Raw genomic sequence first — 20,101 nt, 5'->3', positions numbered from 1 at the left:
AGGGCTTACTGATCTGCCTTCTAGAGATGAATTACGAGGCTGGTTCTTGGAAATTCATGCGGACATGAAGCAGTACAAGAAAGAGCTCCTTGACTCTATACCAGTAGTAAGGGAAGATCTGGCGGCCCTGAGCACCCGCGTCGATGAACTCGATGTCCGGGTTGAAAGCCATACTGATGCCATTAACTATTTATCGGTGCAACAGAAATTAATACAACACGAGACAACGGCCCTTGCAGAAAACTGGAGTATCTTGAGAACAGGGTGCGACGGTGCCACCTGAGAATGCGGGGGGGGGGGGGGGGGGTACCTGAATTGGAAGAATATCAAAATGCCATGACAGTCGCACTGAAAATATGCACTTTCATACTTACCACTACAGGGGCTGAAACCGCGTCAGACATCCCTCTTTCCCTCTGGTCAAAATTGAACTCGCTCACAGGGTGCTGGGCCATAAAATTGATAACGGGGCCAGGAATCTTGATCTTTGTTTGCACAGCTTTGCCCAAAAGACTACTATATATGAAGCCGCACTCAAGCAGTCTGAGTGACAATGGGAGGGCCATACCATTTTGGTTTTCCAGGACCTTGCTCCATCTACCCTCCGCAAGCGCTACAAGATGTGCAAAGTGACCCATACAGTGCAAGATGAGCATATCCGACATTGGTGGTCCTTCCCTTTCAGGCTGCAATTCATGGTCAAAGAAATAACCTACCGAGTGAAAAACACCTCTGAAGCTGTGGAAGCATTTACAAAAGCATATATATCTTTCAGCTTTCCTGCACCTAAAATGGCATCTGATGCATCCAAGCAACATGCTGGAAAGGGATGCAGAAGGCTGCGCTAGAAATCGGAGAGCTCTCACTCTGCTCTCTCTGATCAGGGCTGATAGAACTATCGTGCTTCATTAATCTCTTATCACCTACTGTTGTAGCTTTTTCATGGGATTAGCTACTTTGTAGTGCAAGTTTGTGGTCTCGGACAGTAGCTCCTGGTGCACGGTTTAAACAGCAATGTTCTTGTTTTTATATTTTATAACCTAAAAGACGGCATTTATTAATGGTTATGTTTTGCATGCAATTCTTTTTGAGTGGTCGGGTGGGGGGGGCGCAGTTTCGACTCCATCTTGGTCTGCCACTAATGTCCCCCAGGAGCAGTCTGATCTGCTATGTAGATTGGGCGGATTGAGTGGTGGGTGATGGGAATCTTTTTGGGAGGTGTTGTGTTTTCTTACTTTTTCTGCACAGTTTTTATTGGGTCAATCTGTACCCAATCACCAAAGCATATTAATCAAGATCTTGTGATTTGGTCCTGGGTATTGTTCAGTGGCATCTAGGATTTTTCCCCTTAATATTAAAGGATTAAATGCATAAAGGCAATGTCAGCTTTTATTTAATGAACTCACATCTGATAAGGCATCCATTGTATTCTTACAGGAAACCCATTTGCTGAAGAGGTTTTTGGTGGCCAGCACTACAGCGGCTAAATATTCCAGCATAGCATTCTGATTTCTAATTCTTTTACCTATGAAGAGCTTTTTAAGTTTCTGGATCCAGGTGGTCAATTTTTCTTACTAAAAATTAGAGTGGGCAGTGATATACTCACCTTAGTTAACTTATATTCCCCCAATTATGATCAAGGTTCATTTTTGAAAACTTTAGATGATATTCTACTTATTCATGCAGAGGTACTTTTAATTTTAGTGGGGGACTTCAACCTCACTAAATGTCCAGCTTTAGATAATTCACACCAGTTATTCCCTTCTTCAGCATTACAAGAAGCTAGGAAATTGTTTCTCTATGGTATCCCAATGGAGCTTAGTTGATATTTGGAGACAAAGACATCCTACATCTTGGGTATACACTTTTTATTCCTCACCCCATGAGCCCTACTCCTGCATTGATTATTTTCTTATTGATAAGCTTTTGCAAAATGGAGTCTGGGGTGATGATATAGGGTCCATCACGTGGTCGAACCGTGCACCCATATGGCTAGATGTTTCTTTTCAAGATTTGAATTGTGACCAACGATTTTGGCGCCTTAATGAAAATCTGTTAAAAAGTGACTCATTTTCTGATACTTTGGGTAAGCAAATAGAGGAGTATTTTCAACTTCATACTCATACTCCCACGTCTAAGACGGTGATTTGGGATAGCTCGAAGGCTGTAGTGAGAGGTCTTTTAATTGCTCATGCTGCTCACTGAAAAAAGATAAAGAGCTTAAAAGATCTTGACTATTAACAGAGATTTCCCAGTTATCACAAGAGCATATTCAGATCCAATCCGAATGTCTTAGTTCTGCTCTGCACTCGTAGACAAGTGGAAGATTCCTGTGGATGCAGAGTATATATTTATATTTAGTCCCATGATGGTCATGTGTTCAGTGTGTCACGCATGTGAGTGTCATCTCTCAGGTGTGCCCTGATAGAAAAAAGGTTGAGAACCACCGGTATGGAGACCAGAGCAGCTCGCAAAGCCTTGCTGGCATTTCTCCCACTCATTCAAGGGAAGTTGGTGCGAGTGTTCTCAGACAATGCAGCGACAGTGGTGTATATCAATCATCAGGGTGGAATGAAGTGTCATCTGGTAGCACAGTAGGCGCAAGAACTGTTTGTTTGGGTGGAGAACCATCTAGCGGGCATAGCTGTATCACATGTGGCCAGAGTGGACAATGTACAAGCGGATTATTTGAGCAGACAGCATCTGGATCTGGGGGAATGGGAGTTGTCGGCAGAAGCCTTCGCCCTTGTTCAGGCCGGAGTTAGAGACCTCATGTCAGTTCCAGGAAATACAAAGACTGTTCAGTTTTTCAGTCACAGGAGAGAGGTCAGCTTCGAGGGCATCAATGCCCTTGTTCAGCCGTGGCCAACAGACCTGTTATTGTACATGTTTCCCCCGTGGTCTTTCATAGGTTGAGTGTTGCATCGCATAGAGCTTCACCCAGGCAGGGGGATTCTGGTGGCACCGGAGTGGCCATGCTGGCTGTGGTTTGTGGACCTGGTTTATCTTGCAGTAGACGGTCCCTTTGAATGGCCCATCTGCCCATCTGTTGCAGCAGGGGCCCACATTTTCAGATGGGGCAGATTGCTTCTGTCTAGCAGCTTGGCTTTTGAGAGACAACTGCTCTGCTTGAAGGGGTACTCGGAGCCTGTGACTTTGCTGCAGGCAAGGAGGCCCTCCACATCGTTGGCTTATATCTGAGTTTGAAGAGTGTTCAAATCGTGGTATTTGCAGAGCAAGGTACAACCTTTAAAGGTGGACGTTCCGCAGGTTTTGACCTTTTTTCAAAGCGGCTTGGCTATGGGTTTGGTCTATAATTCCCTTCGGGTTCAAGTGGCAGCCTTAGAGTCTCTTCAAGGGGGGTTCAGGGAAGACCGTTGGTGTCTCATCCAGATGTGGTGCGCTTTCTCAAGGGGGCAAAACTTCTACATCCTCGGGTCCAGAAGATATGTCCAGCCTGGAACCTTAATCTTGGTTCTTCGAATACTGAGTAATCCTCCTTTTGAGCCGATTAGAAGAGCTTCTATAAAGGATCTAGTCTGTTTTCCTAGTAACTGTCTGTTCAGCTAGAAGGATATCAGAGCTGCAAGCGTTGCATAGGGACCCCTTCCTATGTTTTTCAGAGGATGGTGTATTGTTGCATGCGGTTCCTTCCTTTTTACCTAATGTGGTTTCCTCTTTTCATCTTAACCAGACAATCGCGCTACCGGCTTTTCTAAATTTGTCACCAGATGCTCCGATAGCGAGGGAGCTTCACTTATTGGATGTGCGGCAAATTCTTTTACGATATCTTAAATTCCCTGTACGTACCAGGATCAGTCCAGACAGTGGGTTATGTCCCCCGTCCAGCAGATGGAGTCAGACAAGGCTTCGGAGGGTGCTCACATATTAACCAGTGCACCCTCTGTAAGAGCTCAAGTATCTCTCTGACTCCAGCAGATAGGAGATGGGGAACCTGAAGCTTCCCCTGCATGAAGACTAGTTCCTTCAATTGTTTCTTTCTCTAAGTGTTTTCTGTTAAGGTTGGATCAAGTTAGTTTATTCAAAAGAAAAAAAAAAAAAAGTAAAGGGAGGTTGGAAAGTTTGTGTGGCTTGCAGGCAGGGCTGCTCCAATCACTTCTCCCCTCCTACTCCCCCCCTCCTTCCTCATCTTTGGTGAGTGGATCTCTTAAATTTGTTTTTGAAATTTTTCCCTTTTCAGCTTAGGGGCTGTGTTTGGGGTGGTGGAAGCTGGTGGTGCCAGCCTCTCCCCACTTTGCCACCCACTGCCCCGCGACGCTCATTCCCCGGGGCCGCTGCAGCAGGGAGGTGAGATTCCTCTGCTGCCTATCCAGGGCACTTGGGGGTAGCGGAGGTGTGCTTTCCTGCTCCCCGCGGCAATTATCCCATCGATTTCCCCCCCCGGCTCGCCCCCCCCTCCCTCCCCCGCCGCCTGCGAGCATGCCGCGGCTGTCCCGCTGCTCGGCCTGTGGCGAGCCGGGGTCGAGGCTTTCCAGAGAGGGCATTTGTTCTAGGTGCCTCCCTGGTGGGGAGGGCACCTCCGGGCCGCTAGACAACTTTACTTCCCGCACCTCAGCACGACTCGGGCAGCGTGGGCTGGCCCCTTCGCCGCTTTATCGGGAACGGCGGCCATTTTGAATCCTCCAGATTGCGTTCTGCAGCCATCAGGGGAGGAAGAGCAGGATCCCTGCAACAGTCCCCCACCGATCCTGACGCCGGTTACTGCCTTCGGTGCCCAGGGCCCCCCGGATGTCTCCTCGATCACCCCCCCACCTTTCTCCCCGGAGTTCATTGTGCTCATGCACAATGCCTACCTGCAGTGCCTGGAGGCTCCCAGGGCGCCCATTCCGGATCCACCTCCCGCCAAGACCCCACGTTAGCGGATGCTCCGCAGGGGACCCAGGACATAGCGGGGGGGCACCAGGGACCTCCCATGGGGCCCCCAGGGTCCACTTTGCACCACCCTCGCTGGGGGGGGGGGGGATGGATGCCCGGCTCATTCGGATGATACTCTCTCGGAGGCACAGCTAGATGGAGATGACCCGTGGGTCCTCCGCATCTTTAGGAGAGAGGAGCTCGAGGATCTCATCCCTCAGATACTTCAGGAGTTGGACCTTGATCCCCCACCCAACCCGCCGGGACCCTCTGCTCCAGTCATTGCTTCATCCGCCAAGAAGGGGGACCCTGTCCTAGCCGGTTTGCGCCCCCTGTTCCGGCCCTTTCCCACCCATCCCACCTGTCTGCAAATGGCCAGGGAATGGGATACTCCCGAATCCTCTCTTAAGGTCGGAAGAGCCATGGAGAAGCTTTATCCCCTCCTGGAGGACCTCCTGGAGTTGCTCAAGGTCTCAAAGGTGGACTTGGCGATGTCGGCAGTTACCAAGAGGACAACTATTCCGGTTACTGGTGGCATGACTCTGCGGGACCTCCAGGATAGAAAGCCGAGACCTCAAGAGAGTCTTTGAGGTCTCGGCCCTGGGGATGCGCGTTGCCATCTGTAGCTCCCTCGCTCAGAGGGCGAGTCTCCGCTGGGTCCAACAGCTACTCACCTCGCAAGTCTTGCCACCCGAGGAAGCGACCTAGGCTGACCGCCTAGAGTCCGCCATAGCATACGGAGCGGACGCTTTGTATGATTTGTTCTATGTCCTGGCGAGATCCACCGTCTCGGTGGTGTCGGCGAGGCGTCTCCTATGGCTTCGCAACTGGTCGGCAGATTCCTCTTCTAAGTCCAGCCTGGGCTCCCTCCCTTTCAAGGGCAAGTTCCTTTTCGGTGAGGATCTCGACCAGATCATCAAGTCTCTGGGAGAGAACGCGGTCCACCGGTTGCCCGAGGATCGCCAGCGGAACTTCAGGTCTTTTACTCCCTCCAGAACTTGGTCCCGGGCGCAGCGTCGCTACCGTGGTTACAGACAGGCTGGGCCCCGGACGCCTTCTTCCAGATCCCAGTCTTGGCCCCGTTCCTTTCGTGGTCACAGGCCCACTCAGGAGGGGACGAGTCAGGGGACCTCATCCAAATCCACTCAATGATGCCGGGCTCACCCACTCCTCAACCCCACGGATCGGAGGACGAATCTCTCGCTTTTACGAGGAGTGGGTCCGCATCACCTCGGACCAGTGGGTCCTAGACATCTTAAAGAACGGCTACGCATTGGAGTTTGCCTGCCTCCCAAGGGACAGGTTTCTCTTCTCACCCTGCGGTTCGAGTCACAAGAGACTGGCAGTACGACAGACCCTGGACAGACTTCAGAGCCTCGGGGCCATCTCTCCCATCCCCTTCTGAGAGGTAGGCTTGGGCCATTATTCAATTTACTCTGTCGTACCCAAAAAGGACAGGTCTTTTCGCCCAATCCTGGATCTCAAGGAGGTCAACAAGTCTCTAAGGGTCCTCCATTTCCGCATGGAGACGCTGCGCTCCGTGATTGCGGCAGTACATCAGGGGGAATTCCTCGCCTCTCTCGATCTGACAGAGGCCTATCTCCACATCCCCATCCTCAAGGCCCACCAGAGGTTCCTTCGCTTCAAAATTTTGAATCAGCACTTTCAGTTCCAGGCTCTCCCCTTCGGGTTGGAGACCGTCCCGCGGACATTCACAAAGATCATGGTGGTAGTGGTGGCAGCCCTGCGACGCGAGGGGATCCTAGTTCACCCCTACCTGGACGACTGGCTTATTCGAGCGAAGTCCTTTGCGCAGGGGCAGTCGGCGGTCGTCAGACTCCTCCGTTCCCTGGGCTGGGTGGTGAACTTCGCCAAGAGCTCCCTCATCCCTTCGCAGTACTTGGACTTCTTGGGAGCACGTTTGAATACGCTTCAGGACAAGGTCTTCCTACGCCCGGACAAGGCCCAGTCCCTCTGGGAGCAGATACAGCACTTTATTGTGTTACCAGCGCCCACGTCCTGAGACTATCTACAGCTCTTGGGCTCCATGGCCTCCACGATCGATCTCGTTCCATGGGCCTTTGCGCACCTCCGTCCCTTACAAGCGGCTCTGCTCTTTCGCTGGAAACCAGTCTCGTAGGACTACCAGCTTGTACTCCCTCTCCCCCAGTTCGCCAAGGACAGCTTGAGTTGGTGGTTGGACCCGCGACATCTGGCCCAAGGCTTTTCCCTTGAGGTACCGGATTGGGTGGCGGTCACCACCGACGCCAGCCTATCCGGCTGGGGGGCAGTATGCGACCAGAGCTCAGCGTAGGGGCAGTGGACGAAGGCACAAGCGACCTGGCCGATCAATCGGCTGGAAACAAGAGCAGTGCGCCTGGCCCTAATACACTTCCTACCCCTGGTGCGGAATCAGGTGGTAAGGATCCTCTCAGACAACGTGACCACCGTAGCGTATATCAACCGACAGGGAGGCACGAGGAGCCGAAACATATCGCTCGAGATGACACGCCTGATGGAGTGGGCGGAGAAGCTCTTAGCGTGCCTGGCAGCTTCACACATTGCGGGCGTAGACAACATTCAGGCAGACTACCTGAGTCGTCAGCGATTGGACCACGGAGAGTAGTCTCTCTCCGACGAAGCAATGCAACTTCTCATTCATCGCTGGGGGCCACATCGCCTGGACCTGATGGTGACGTCTCTCAACACCAAAGCATCACGATTCTTCAGCCACAGGCGGGAGTACGGGGCGGAAGGAGTAGACGCTCTAGTGCTCCCTTGGCCGCACCACCTTCTACTCTGTTTTTCCCCCATGGCCTCTAGTGGGCAAGGTCATTCGGAGAATAGAGCTCCATCGGGGGCCCATCATTCTGGTGGCTCCTGAATGGCCACGTCGCCCCTGGTTCACAGATCTGCTCCATTAGCAGTGGACGGCCCACTTCGGTTGGGCCATCTTCATCGATTGCTCCATCAGGGACCAGTATTTTTATTGGGCAGAAAGCTTCTGTCTTGCGGCCTGGTTTTTGAACAGCGCCGCCTCAGGCGCAAAGGATACCCTGATGCAGTAGTCTCGACTCTCCTCAAGGCCCGCAAAACTTCTACTTCGGTCGCTTATGTGAGGGTCTGGAAGATCTTTGAGGCTTGGTGCACAGCGCATGGTACTCATCCCACAAGGGCCTTGGTTCCTCAGATCCTGGCGTTCCTTCAAGACGGACTGGACAAAGGCCTCACCTACAATTCCTTACGGGTCCAAGTGGCCGCTCTGGGCTCGCTCATTCAGTACGCAGATCATTCTTTGTTCTTGGTACAGCCTGACATCGCCCGTTTTCTCAAGGGAGCGAAGCATCTACGGCCCCCAGTGAGGGATCCGTGCCCTTCTTGAAGCCTTAATTTGGTCCTTAGGACTCTGGCAGGTCCTCCCTTCGAGCCTCAGCACAACGCCACCATCAAGGATCTCACGCTCAAGACAGTTTTTCTGGTGGCCATTTGTTCCGCACGCCGCATCTCGGAACTTCAAGCGCTCTCTTGCCGGGAACCCTACCTCTGTTTCACGGACACCGGTGTGTCTCTACATACAGTTCCCTCATTTCCACCCAAGGTCGTCTCGACTTTCCACCTGAACCAGACGGTAGAGCTTCCGTCCTTCACAGCTGAATAACCGAGATCTCTTCGTTTCCTGGATGTCAAACGCACTCTAATTCGCTACTTGGAAGTCACTAATGACATCAGAGTCTCGGACCATTTGTTTGTCCTGTGGTCGTGCTGAGGAAGGGGTCCCAGGCCTCGAAGACGACTATTGCGAGATGGCTTAAGGATGCCATAGCCTCAGTGTACATTGGTGCTGTTCGGACTCCTCCACCGGGCGTCAAAGCCCATTCTCTTCGTTCACAGGCAGCTTCCTGGGCCGAGGTACAGTCCGTCTCCTCCCAAGAGATTTGCCGGGCGGCGACTTGGAAGTCTTTGCACACCTTTGCGCAACATTATCGACTGCACCTACCATCATCCACCTCCGGACACTTTGGCGACCAGGTCATTCGAGCAGGGCTTTCAAGGGACCACCCGGTGTAGGGAAGCTTTGGTACATCCCACCGTCTGGACTGATCCTGGTACTTACAGGGAAAAGAAAATTATTCCTTACCTGCTAATTGTTCGTTCCTGTAGTACCAAGGATCAGTCCAGACGCCCACCTCATTGATTGCTGGGTTTCTAGGGTCTTTCCTGCTCGATCTACTCTACTCATTCTGAAACACGTGGTTAATCTTGTCTTTTGAGACTGTTTCATGGTTCTTTCTGCAAGTTACAGTTATGGCCTTACTTTATGTTCTGTTATGGTTGGGGACACTTGATCCATCCTTCGTAAGTTATTATTCTGGCTTTGATATACTCTATACTGAGCTCTTACAGAGGGTGCACTGGTTAATATGTCAGCACCCTCCGAAGCCTTGTCTGACTCCATCTGCTGGACGGGGGACATAACCCACCGTCTGGACTGATCCTTGGTACTACAGGAACGAAAATTAGCAGGTAAGGAATAATTTTCTTGTAACGAATGCCTTTTGGATATCAGATCACCTGTTTGTCCTGTTCAGTGGAGCAAAGAAGGGAAATAAGGCTTCCAAGGGCACGATTGCAAGATAACTGAAAGAGGCAATAACTACAGCTTACATCTGTAAGGGTCGGTCAGTGCCAGAGAGGTTGCAGATGCATTTCACTAGGGCACAGGCAATCTCCTGGACAGAGTGTCAACTGAATTCTCTGAGGGAGATTTGTTGGGTAGCAACACTTTTACCAAATATTACCGCTTGGATGTGCAGGCACCAGAGGAGGCAACTTTTAGGGTAAGTGTGTTGTGTGTGGGTCTTTCGAGTTTCTACTCAGTATAGAGAGTCTGGTACATCCCACTTGTCTGGACTGATCTGGCTTTTGCATTGGAAAAGAAAATTGGTTCTTACTAATTTTGCTAATTTTCATTCCTGTAATACCACAGATCAGTACAGAGACCTGTCCCCTTCTTTCGAAAGACTTCCTCTCTTCTGGATGTTGCTGAGATAGTATGTAAACATATGCTGATTTACTAGAAGTATACATTGTTTAATATGTTCTTTGTTTGAGACAAGGGGTCCTAGTTTTAAGGGGGCTCCAATTTTTAGTCTCTGCTCATCCAGAGTTTATTGGGGTGTGATAATTTAGACATCTTGGCATGGGTACTGGTTAATACTGAGAGACTGCAGGTGGCACTCTCAGTTATGTAGCAGTGCCTGAAAAGTTTTCATTCTCTGCCTCCATCTGCTGGTAGGGATGCAAAACCCACTTGTCTGGACTGTTCTGTGGTATTACAGGAACGAAAATTAGCAAGTAAGAACCAATTTTTCTTTTTACATCAAATAACACCCAGCAATTAAAATAAGGATTTAAAAAAAATTCCCTGTTATATCCCTACCTTGGAACTTCTGATATCCAGATGCCCTAAAATTGTCATGGATTAGCAGGCATGGATTAGCGAGTAACTGTGGTAGTTGTGCACACACATGCTCCCTCTGGTTCCCCCACATACATACACACATGCTCTTTCTCACTCTCCCTTATACATGCTCTCTTACTCCTGAACACATGCTCTCTCAGTCTCCTACACACATGCTCTCTCTCACTTTCTCACACACAAGCACAAATGCTCTCACTCTCCCACATACATGCTCTCACTTCCTCCTTAACATAGCAGGCAGCAGCATTCTCCTTCAGCCACCTTGGCCAAGGGAATGACTTCCGGCCACAGGGCCGAGCCAGCTCTAGCATTGGACTACTTCCGGTAGGGCAGGGTACACTCCTGCCCTCCAACAAAGCAGCACAACCCTGCTGAAATTGATGGCGTGGCAAGCGCAGCCTTATTAAGTAGAAAAGCAGCGCAGTCCATGCTAACTTCATAGGTCTTGAATAGCTAGTTTGTACCATCATTATTTGATGTCCTAGTTAGGCTTTCAAAGCATAACTCTGTGTGTTTTTATGTGGTTACTCTGAGATTTCAACAGTGACAGTGCATAGGAAAGGAGTAATTATTCTCTACAATAGGATATCTCCATCAGTGCTTTCACCCATTCATACTGCGAGTGGATGCATTGTGATCAATCCCTGGAGGTGGAAGCTTGCATCTGTTTACAGATTTAAGTCCCTGACAATGGCTTTTAAAGCTTTGCTTGCTTTGGGACCTGCCTGCTTGGTGGATTCTTTGGTTTCTTAAGCACCTGGGTGCTTATATTCACAAGATGAAAACTTTTTACTGGCTCCCTCTGGAAAAGTGTTAAGCCTGGCAGTGGATCATAATCATGCAGTCTCCTGTGCCATCCCTTTTGGTGGAATAAACCACCCCAACTGATGTGCTTATCTTCAGATGCAATGTCGTTCAGGCAGGCCTTGAAATTTTTCTTTTACAGAGAAATAAAGTGGCAAGCCAATGGAGAATGGTTCTGTCTCACTTTTTTTCCTTGCTGCTGTGGATGTTGCTGTTATATATAATATGTTATGTATTTGTGTTATATTGATGTTTTGAATACTGGATTGTGTGTGTGTTCTATAAGAATGGGCTAAATATTGAATTAAAAAAAATAAAAGTATAGGAAGTATCGGAAATGGAATTGCAGTTCACTGTAAATTTAAGGATTTCTGAGCAACGTATTTTAGGTGCTATTTTATAATTTCATCTGCACTCTATTTTTGAATTGTTCGTATAATCAGACACTTGGAAAGGGCTTTAGATTTTTTTAAAATATAGATATTTCTTTTAGTTCTGGTTAATTATGATGTGCAGTGAAAAGTCAATGCCTATTTCTGAATAATGTAAATTATAACCACCTAGTTTTGTGTGATGGACTCTTTGGTTAGGTCTAGTGAATGTGCTTCGGCAGCTCATATATTGCATTGTATATTTATATTGGGAATACTGAGGGCCTGACTCACTAAGGTACTTTACTCTAGATATGATTTTCAAAGCCATTTCCACATGTGAATGGCTGTTCTAAAATAGCCCAAGGCTTAGTGACTGTAAAAAGTACGCACTAACCCAGTTTCATATGTACTTCTATGCAAACTGGGTAAAGGCATTTTCGAAGGGTAATGTTGGGATTTACGTGCTTATAGGATAATTTTTAAAGGAAAATGTAAATGTAGTAATTTTCAAAAGCCCATTTACTCCCGTTAAGTGCACTTAATGCGAGTAAAAGCTCAATTCAATAGCATAGCTTTACTCACACAGTTATAAAATTGCCTTCTTAATGCTGTGGGGTTCAAAAAAGCTTAGTGAATCAGGACCTGATTGAATGTTAATTTTTTGTATAACTGCTCAGTTAAATAAGCAAAAATTATACCAACTGTATTATAACGTTAATAATTATTTCTTTGAGAAGAACAAGATGTTGATATTGCAAAAAAATAGATGCAGTGTTTTGCTTGAAGAACTTGTATTGGGCAGAAAAGTCCAGTTAATTTAGACCTGTACTTTTGGCCCACTAGAATTACCTGGGTAACTGGTCAGTCAGCGCTGAAAATAGGTGCCATCCTGCTAAAGGTTAATCAGGTCCCAGGGATGCCTCGGCTCTGCCTCTTTTTGTCCAGCTAACTTCTGTGCAGGCTGCAATTTTCCTATTCCTATTTTCCAATTTAACTGGTCAGCAAGTGGAAAAGTTTAAACATAGTTTGTCTGGATAACTCCCACAGTTAACCAGACAAACCTTTTCAATATCCACCCATATATATATTATGGTAGAAGGGCATAAGTAATTTTCCCAGATACAGAAAATGGAAGAGGCCCTGTCATACATGTAGTCCTATGGCTCTTCTAGCATAGTTAATGCTTCATTGTATTCTTATATTTCAGCCCTTTTCTTAAAACTAGAAATTCAGATTGATTCCTTGGTGATGATTTTTTATTATTTATTTTTTTAATAAAGAAAAATCAGGAATTTGTTGGTGATATTCAGGAGGATGAAGATCTTAGAAGGTAAGTCATATTTTTGGTGCACTAATTTGGTAAAATATTAGCCTTTGCTGCACACAAATTAGAGATTGGGCTATTCAAATCTCAGAATCTCCAGGTCTGCCTAGTATATGCCCCCCCTAGCATTCTCGAACACAACCCCTCCCCCCTTATAGAGTTTATCTCCAACAACATCAACAGCGATGCCCCTGCCATTATCCTGGGGGATTTCAACCTCCATGTTGATGCCACCCCCCGCTCCACCTCATGTGAAGCCATCCTCAGCACACTCGAAGCCATCGGCTTTACCCAAGTTATCACCTCCCCCACGCACAAAGCAGGGCACACCCTGGACCTCCTCTTTGTCAACTCCAGCATTAGCCTACCCTCTAAACCACACTGTACCCCTGTCCCATGGTCCGATCATGCTATTGTCAAATCTTCCATCTCTATAAAGATACCCAAACCATCCAAATCCCCCTCCACCACATCTTTTGCCTACAGAAAATCCTGCCCCAGTGAGGACCTCACTTCAGCCTTTGCCAGCTCTTCTCTGAAACTCAACTGCTCAACTCCAAACACAGCCCTAGACTCTTGGAGCCACATCACCTTAGATATTGCAAACAAACTGTGCCCTATCACCACACATAAAACTAAACTATCTGCAAAAAAACAAAACCCATGGTACTCCCCAGACCTCAAACTAATGAAACATGAGCTCAGGCAGAAAGAATGCACATGGCGTAAAGACCCATCCCTGCAAAAAGCATCCATATTCAAATCCTCACTACATCTCTACAGGCTAGCCACCCTTAAAGCCAAACTAGACTACTACGCCCTAAGAATCCACGATTACAAATATAACCCCAAAGCCCTCTTCACCTATGTTTCTTCCCTTACCAAACACACATCCCCCCCCATTCCTGACAGCGAAGCCAGCAGCAAATGTGAAGAACTGGGACGCTACTTTCATGACAAAATCGCAACCATCCTTCTCCGATTTCCCTCTACTCCCTCCTCGCTCCCAGCTGCTACAGGCACTGACCCACCCTCGTCCTCCTTTAGCGACCTTGAACTCGTTTCATCCACTGAAATCTCATCTATCCTCAAAAAGATGAAACCTGCGACTCATCCATCAGACACTATCCCTACCAAAGCCCTCCTCACCATACCTGACATCATTTCCAAACCCATTGCAGATGTTATCAATTGCTCCCTCTCTTCAGGCATTGTCCCTGACCCACTCAAGCATGCTGTGGTCAAACCACTGCTCAAAAAACCTGCACTTGACCCCAAGGACCCCGCCAACTTTCGCCCTATCTCCAATCTCCCTTTCATCTCAAAAATCATGGAGAAGGTCGTCAACTCGCAACTTACAGAATTCCTTGAAACTCACAACCTTCTCCACCCCTCTCAATTTGGCTTCCGTAAACACCTCAACACTGAGACCCTCTTACTTTCCTTGACTGACTACTTACTCAGGGGAATGGATCAAGGTCACAGCTACCTTCTTGCTCTACTGGACATTTCAGCAGCTTTTGACACCATAAATCACACCCATCTCCTTGCCCGCCTAACTGACATTGGCCTTTCCGGCACAGCCCTTAAGTGGTTCTCATCCTACCTCGACAATAGGAAATTCACCGTGAAAATAGGCAATGCTGAGTCCTCCCACTACGCCCTCGCCCAAGGAGTCCCCCAAGGCTCCTCCCTCTCTTCTACCCTCTTTAACATTTACCTCACCCCCTTGTGCAAACTCTTATCAGAACTTGGCCTCAAATTCTTTCTCTACGCTGATGATGTGCAAATCATCATACCCATTCAAGGCTCCCTATCTGACACCCTTGAATCCTGGGGAAACCATCTCGCTGCCATCAACTCCTTACTTACCAACCTCCACCTTGCTCTAAACACTGCCAAAACTGAACTCCTCCTCATATCCCATCACCACCCTACTAATCCCGCACTCTCAATTGACTCTGCTATCAAGATTCCTCATGCACAGCCCTGCGCAAGAAACCTGGGGGTCCTAATCGACCAACAACTGAACTTCAAAAAACATATCAGTGCCATACTCAAAGAGGGTTTCTTCAAACTTAAAGTCTTAAAAAACCTGAAACCTCTCCTTCACGCTAGTGACTTCCGCACTGTCGTCCAGGCTACACTGGCATCCAAGATGGATTACTGTAACTCCCTCTTTCTTGGCCTACCCTACTCCTCCTTAAAGCCCCTCCAAATGCTACAGAACACTGTAGCCAGAACCCTCTCCAACACTCACAAATACGACCATTTTTCCCCTATACTGAAGGACCTACACTGGCTCCCTATTCCCTCCCGCATCCTCTTTAAATCCCTGACCATTATACATAAAGCCTTATATTCCCATCGCTCCAACTGGCTGGCAGATCCCCTCCAATTTGCCTGCTCGAATCGACCGACAAGGACCACTAGCAAAGGGTCCCTCCATGTGCCATCCCTAAAGAAAGCACACCTCACAGCTACAAGGGATCAGGCGCTGTCCATTGCTGGACCTATGCACTGGAACTCACTCCCAACCCACCTCAGACTTGAACCTTGCATCACCAAATTCAGAGCCCAGCTCAAAACCTGGCTATTCAAACAAGCCTTTCCCCAACACCCTTGATGAATATTGAATTGTGATGGATCATGACCTGAATTTGACTATGACCTTGTTCTTATGACATTATAGTTCACTTGTTGTTTGTTCCTATGCTTCTCTGCTCTCCTTATGGTTTTTGTACCCCTTACCCTTCCCCTGTTACTTGTAATTTCCGTTGCTTTTGTTCCATGTAAACCGAGGTGATGTTTCAACTAACATCGGTATAGAAAACTTTTAAATAAATAAATAAACTTTCAAATCGGCGCGCAAGCACTTTTTGGTGTGTGTGTGTGTGTGTCAGCACACACCCAGGTACACGGCCATTTCATAAATTGCAGGCATATATGCACGCATGTTATAAAAAAGCCTGACCATGTGCATATGTGCACCCAATTTTAAGAGGGCGAGCGCCTAAGCGTGTAAATCTCGCTTAAAAGGAGCACATGCCCCCACCATTGCCACTTTCACCAGTTTATCCACCAGTTTGCCCAGTTAACAGCTAGATCCTCCAAACCCCCCCCCTCCTAATTTAATACAGTAGATCTCAGCCTTTTTAATACAAGTAAGCATATTTCATTTCCCTGAACTATACCCTAGCCACAAAACTAACACTATCACTATCCACTGTTAGCCTACCAAGATGATCTGTGGTATTCCATTGTATGTCTGCCATATCTACTTGGCCATTCCATGAAAACAGTCATCCAGGCCCTGACCATGTTTCCATGCCTCCAACATAACTATGTTCTAGGGCTTCTGACATCAGAATTCCCTCGTCTGGTAGGGCTACAATGTTGCCCATTTGCAACTTGACCATTTCGGGTCCTCCCCTCTTCTGAGATGGTAACCCTTCAAGGATGCTCCTCAGCTCTATATTAGGAATTACTGCTAGGAAAAGGACCTGGTCAACATAGTGAACAATACTTTGAAATCCTCGGTTCAGTGTGCGGCGGTAAAAAAAGCAAAGAGAATGTTAGGAATTATTAGGAAAAGGAATGGAGAATAAAATAGTGAATGTCATGACCCTGTATTGCTCCATGGCGAGGCTGCACTTAGAGTATACAGTTCTCAAAAAAGATATAGTTGAATTAGAAAAAGTACAGAGAAGGGTGACCAAAATGATAAAAGGGATGAAATGACTCCTCTACGAGGAAAGACTAAATAGGTTGGGTCTGTTCAGCTTGGAGTAGAGACATGTGAGGGAGGAAACATAGAAATGACGGCAGAAGAAGACCAAATGGCCCATCCAGTCTGCCCAGCAAGCTTCACACATTTTTTCTCTCATACTTATCTGTTTCTTTTAGCTCTTGGTTCTATTTCCCTTCCTCCCCCACCATTAATGTAGAGAGCAGTGATGGAGCTGCATCCAAGTGAAATATCTAGCTTGATTAGTTAGGGGTAGTAGGGGTAGTAACCGCCGCAATAAGCAAGCTACACCCATGCTTATTTGTTTTAACCCAGACTATGTTATACAGCCCTTATTGGTTGTTTTTCTTCTCCCCTGCCGTTGAAGCAGAGAGCTATGCTGGATATGTGTAAAGTATCAGTCTTCTCCCCTGCCGTTGAAGCAGAGAGCTATGCTGGATATGCATCGAAAGTGAAGTATCAGGCACATTTGGTTTGGGGTAGTAACCGCCGTAACAAGCCAGCTACTCCCCGCTTTGTGAGTGTGAATCCTTTTTTCTTCTCCCCTGCCGTTGAAGCTATGCTGGATATGCGTGAAGTATCAGTTTTTCTTTTCCCCTGCTGTTGAAGCAGAGAGCTATGCTGGATATGCGTGAAGTATCAGTTTTTCTTCTCCCCTGCCGTTGGAGCAGAGAGCTATGCTGGATGTGCATCGAAAGTGAAGTATCAGGCACATTTGGTTTGGGGTAGTAACCGCCGTAACAAGCCAGCTACTCCCGGCTTTGTGAGTGCAAATCCTTTTTTCCACATTTCCTCTTGCTGTTGAAGCTTAGAGTGATGTTGGAGTCACAGTAACCATGTGTATGTTTATTGAATAAGGGTATTGTGTCCAGGCAGTAGCCATCATTCTGGCGAGTCACCCACTCTTCATTGGCGGCCTCTTGACTTTATGGATCCACAGTGTTTATCCCACGCCCCTTTGAAGTCCTTCACAGTTCTGGTCTTCACCACTTCCTCCGGAAGGGCATTCCAGGCATCCACCACCCTCTCCGTGAAGAAATACTTCCTGACATTGGTTCTGAATCTTCCTCCCTGGAGCTTCAAATCGTGACCCCTGGTTCTGCTGATTTTTTTCTTATGGTAAAGGTTTGTCATTGCCTTTGGATCATTAAAACCTTTCAAGTATCTGAAAGTCTGTATCATATCTCCTCTGCTCCTCCTTTCCTCCAGGGTGTACATATTTAGATTCTTCAATCTCTCCTCGTACGTCATCCGATGAAGATCCTCCACCTTCCTGGTCGCCCTTCTCTGTACCGCTTCCATCTTGTCTTTGTCTTTTTGTAGATACGGTCTCCAGAACTGAACACAGTACTCCAGGTGAGGCCTCACCAAGGACCTGTACAAGGGAATAATCACTTCCCTTTTCTTACTCGATATTCCTCTCTCTATGCAGCCCAGCATTCTTCTGGCTTTTGCTATCGCCTTGTCGCATTGTTTCGCAGACTTCATATCATTAGACACTATCACCCCAAGGTCCCTCTCCTGCTCCGTGCACATCAGCCTTTCCCCCCCCATCGAGTACAGTTCATTCGGATTTCCACTCCCCATATGCATGACTTTGCACTTCTTGGCATTGAATCTCAGCTGCCATATCTTCGACCACTCTTCCAGTTTCCTTAGATCCCGTCTCATTCTCTCCACTCCTTCCGGCGTGTCCACTCTGTTGCAGATCTTAGTGTCATCCGCAAAAAGACAAACCTTACCTTCTATCCCGTCTGCAATGTCGCTCACAAAGATATTGAACAGGACCGGTCCCAACACCGATCCTTGCGGTACACCACTTAAAACCGCTCTCTCTTCAGAGAAGGTTCCATTTACCATCACACATTGTCTTCTGTCCGTCAACCAATTTGCAATCCAGGTCACCACCTCGGCACTCACTCCTAAGCTTCTCGTTTTATTCACCAGTCTCCTGTGCGGAACCGTATCAAAAGCTTTGCTGAAATCCAAGTATATGATATCGAGCGCTCTTCCTTGATCCAATTCCTTGGTTACCCAGTCAAAAAAGTCAATCAGATTTGTTTGACAGGATCTTCCCCTGGTGAATCCATGTTGCCCTCTGGTCCATCAATTCTCCGGACTGTAGATAGTTCACTATTCTCTCTTTCAGCAGTGACTCCATTACTTTTCCCACCACCGAAGTGAGGCTAACCGGTCTGTAGTTGCCAGCCTCCTCCCTGTTCCCACTCTTGTGAAGCGGGACCACCACCGCTCTTCTCCAATCACTCGGCACCACTCCCGTTTCAAGGGATCTATTGAACAGGTCACACAGCGGACCCGCCAGAACATCTCTGAGCTCCCTCAATATCCTTGGATGAATCCCATCAGGCCCCATGGCTTTGTCCACTTTCAGGTTCTTTAGCTCTTCCCACACATTTTCTACTGTAAAAGGATTTTCATCTATTCCATTTCCTTCCAGTTTCTTGTTGTGTAGAGATGGTCCTTCTCCAGGGTCTTCTTTAGTGAACACAGAGCTGAAGTATTCGTTTAATATTTCTGCCATTTCTTCGTCTCTCTCCAAACATTGATCATTATCACCTTTCAATTTCACTATACCACTTTGGACCTTTCTCTTTTCGCTGATGTATCTGAAAAATGTTTTGTCACCATTTTTTATCTCCTTGGCAATCCTCTCTTCCGCTTGACTTTTTGCCAACTTGATTAATTTCTTTGTCTCCCTCAGTTGAATCAAATATTCTTCTTTGTGTTCCTCCCTTTGGGATCTTTTATATTTCTTGAATGCTGTTCTTTTAGCTTTAATTTTGTCAGCCACCTCCTTTGAGAACCAGATAGGTTTCAATTTTCTTTTGCTTTTCTTTACATTTCTAACATATAGAGTAGTTGCCTTGGTGATTGCTTGTTTTAGATTGGTCCACTGCTGCTCCACATCTCTCTCGTTCTCCCATCCTTTTAGTTCTTCCTCCAGGTACTTACCCATTTCCTCAAAGTCCGTGTTTTTGAACTGTAAAACTCGGGTCTTTGTGGTTCTTTTCCCTATTCTATTAGTGATATTAAACCATACCGTTTGATGATCACTGCTGCTGAGGTGGGCGCCCACCTGGACATCTGAGACATTATCTGCATTAGTGAGCAATAAGTCGAGTATAGCACCTTCTCTCGTAGGTTCCAACACCATTTGTTTGAACAAAGATACTTGCATGGCATCCACTATTGCTCTACTATTTTTAGTTTCTGCAGATGGGATTTTCCAGTCTACATCTGGCATATTAAAGTCACCCACGATCACCACTTCTCCCTTCTTACCTATCTTATGGATGTCTTCAACCAGATCTCTGTCCAGCTCTTCCTTTTGGTTTGGAGGCCTGTAAACCACTCCAATATAAATGGATGCTCCGTCATCTTTTTTTAGGTCGACCCATAGAGCTTCTTCTTTACCCCAACTTCCTTGTAGCTCAGATGCTTGGATGTTGTTTCTGACATAGAGCCACACCTCC

The 20,101-nt window shown here is 47.4% G+C and overlaps 1 protein-coding gene across 3 annotated transcripts in view; it reads left to right on the top strand.

Moving 5' to 3' along the window:
• The window catches only part of KNTC1 (kinetochore associated 1), a 422,937-nt gene that overhangs the window by 344,021 nt on the left and 58,815 nt on the right, over positions 1 to 20,101 (top strand). For all 3 annotated transcript variants that reach the window (XM_029571458.1, XM_029571459.1, XM_029571460.1), the window contains exon 52: positions 12,816 to 12,865. In XM_029571458.1, the coding sequence (XP_029427318.1) occupies positions 12,816 to 12,865 (50 nt within the window). The remainder of the gene's footprint in view (positions 1 to 12,815; positions 12,866 to 20,101) is intronic.

This window comes from Rhinatrema bivittatum, chromosome 11 (genome assembly GCF_901001135.1).
Source record: "Rhinatrema bivittatum chromosome 11, aRhiBiv1.1, whole genome shotgun sequence".
NCBI lineage: Eukaryota > Metazoa > Chordata > Amphibia > Gymnophiona > Rhinatrematidae > Rhinatrema > Rhinatrema bivittatum.
Note: the sequence above shows the minus strand (reverse complement) of the source record. Positions and strands in the feature narration are given on the sequence as shown.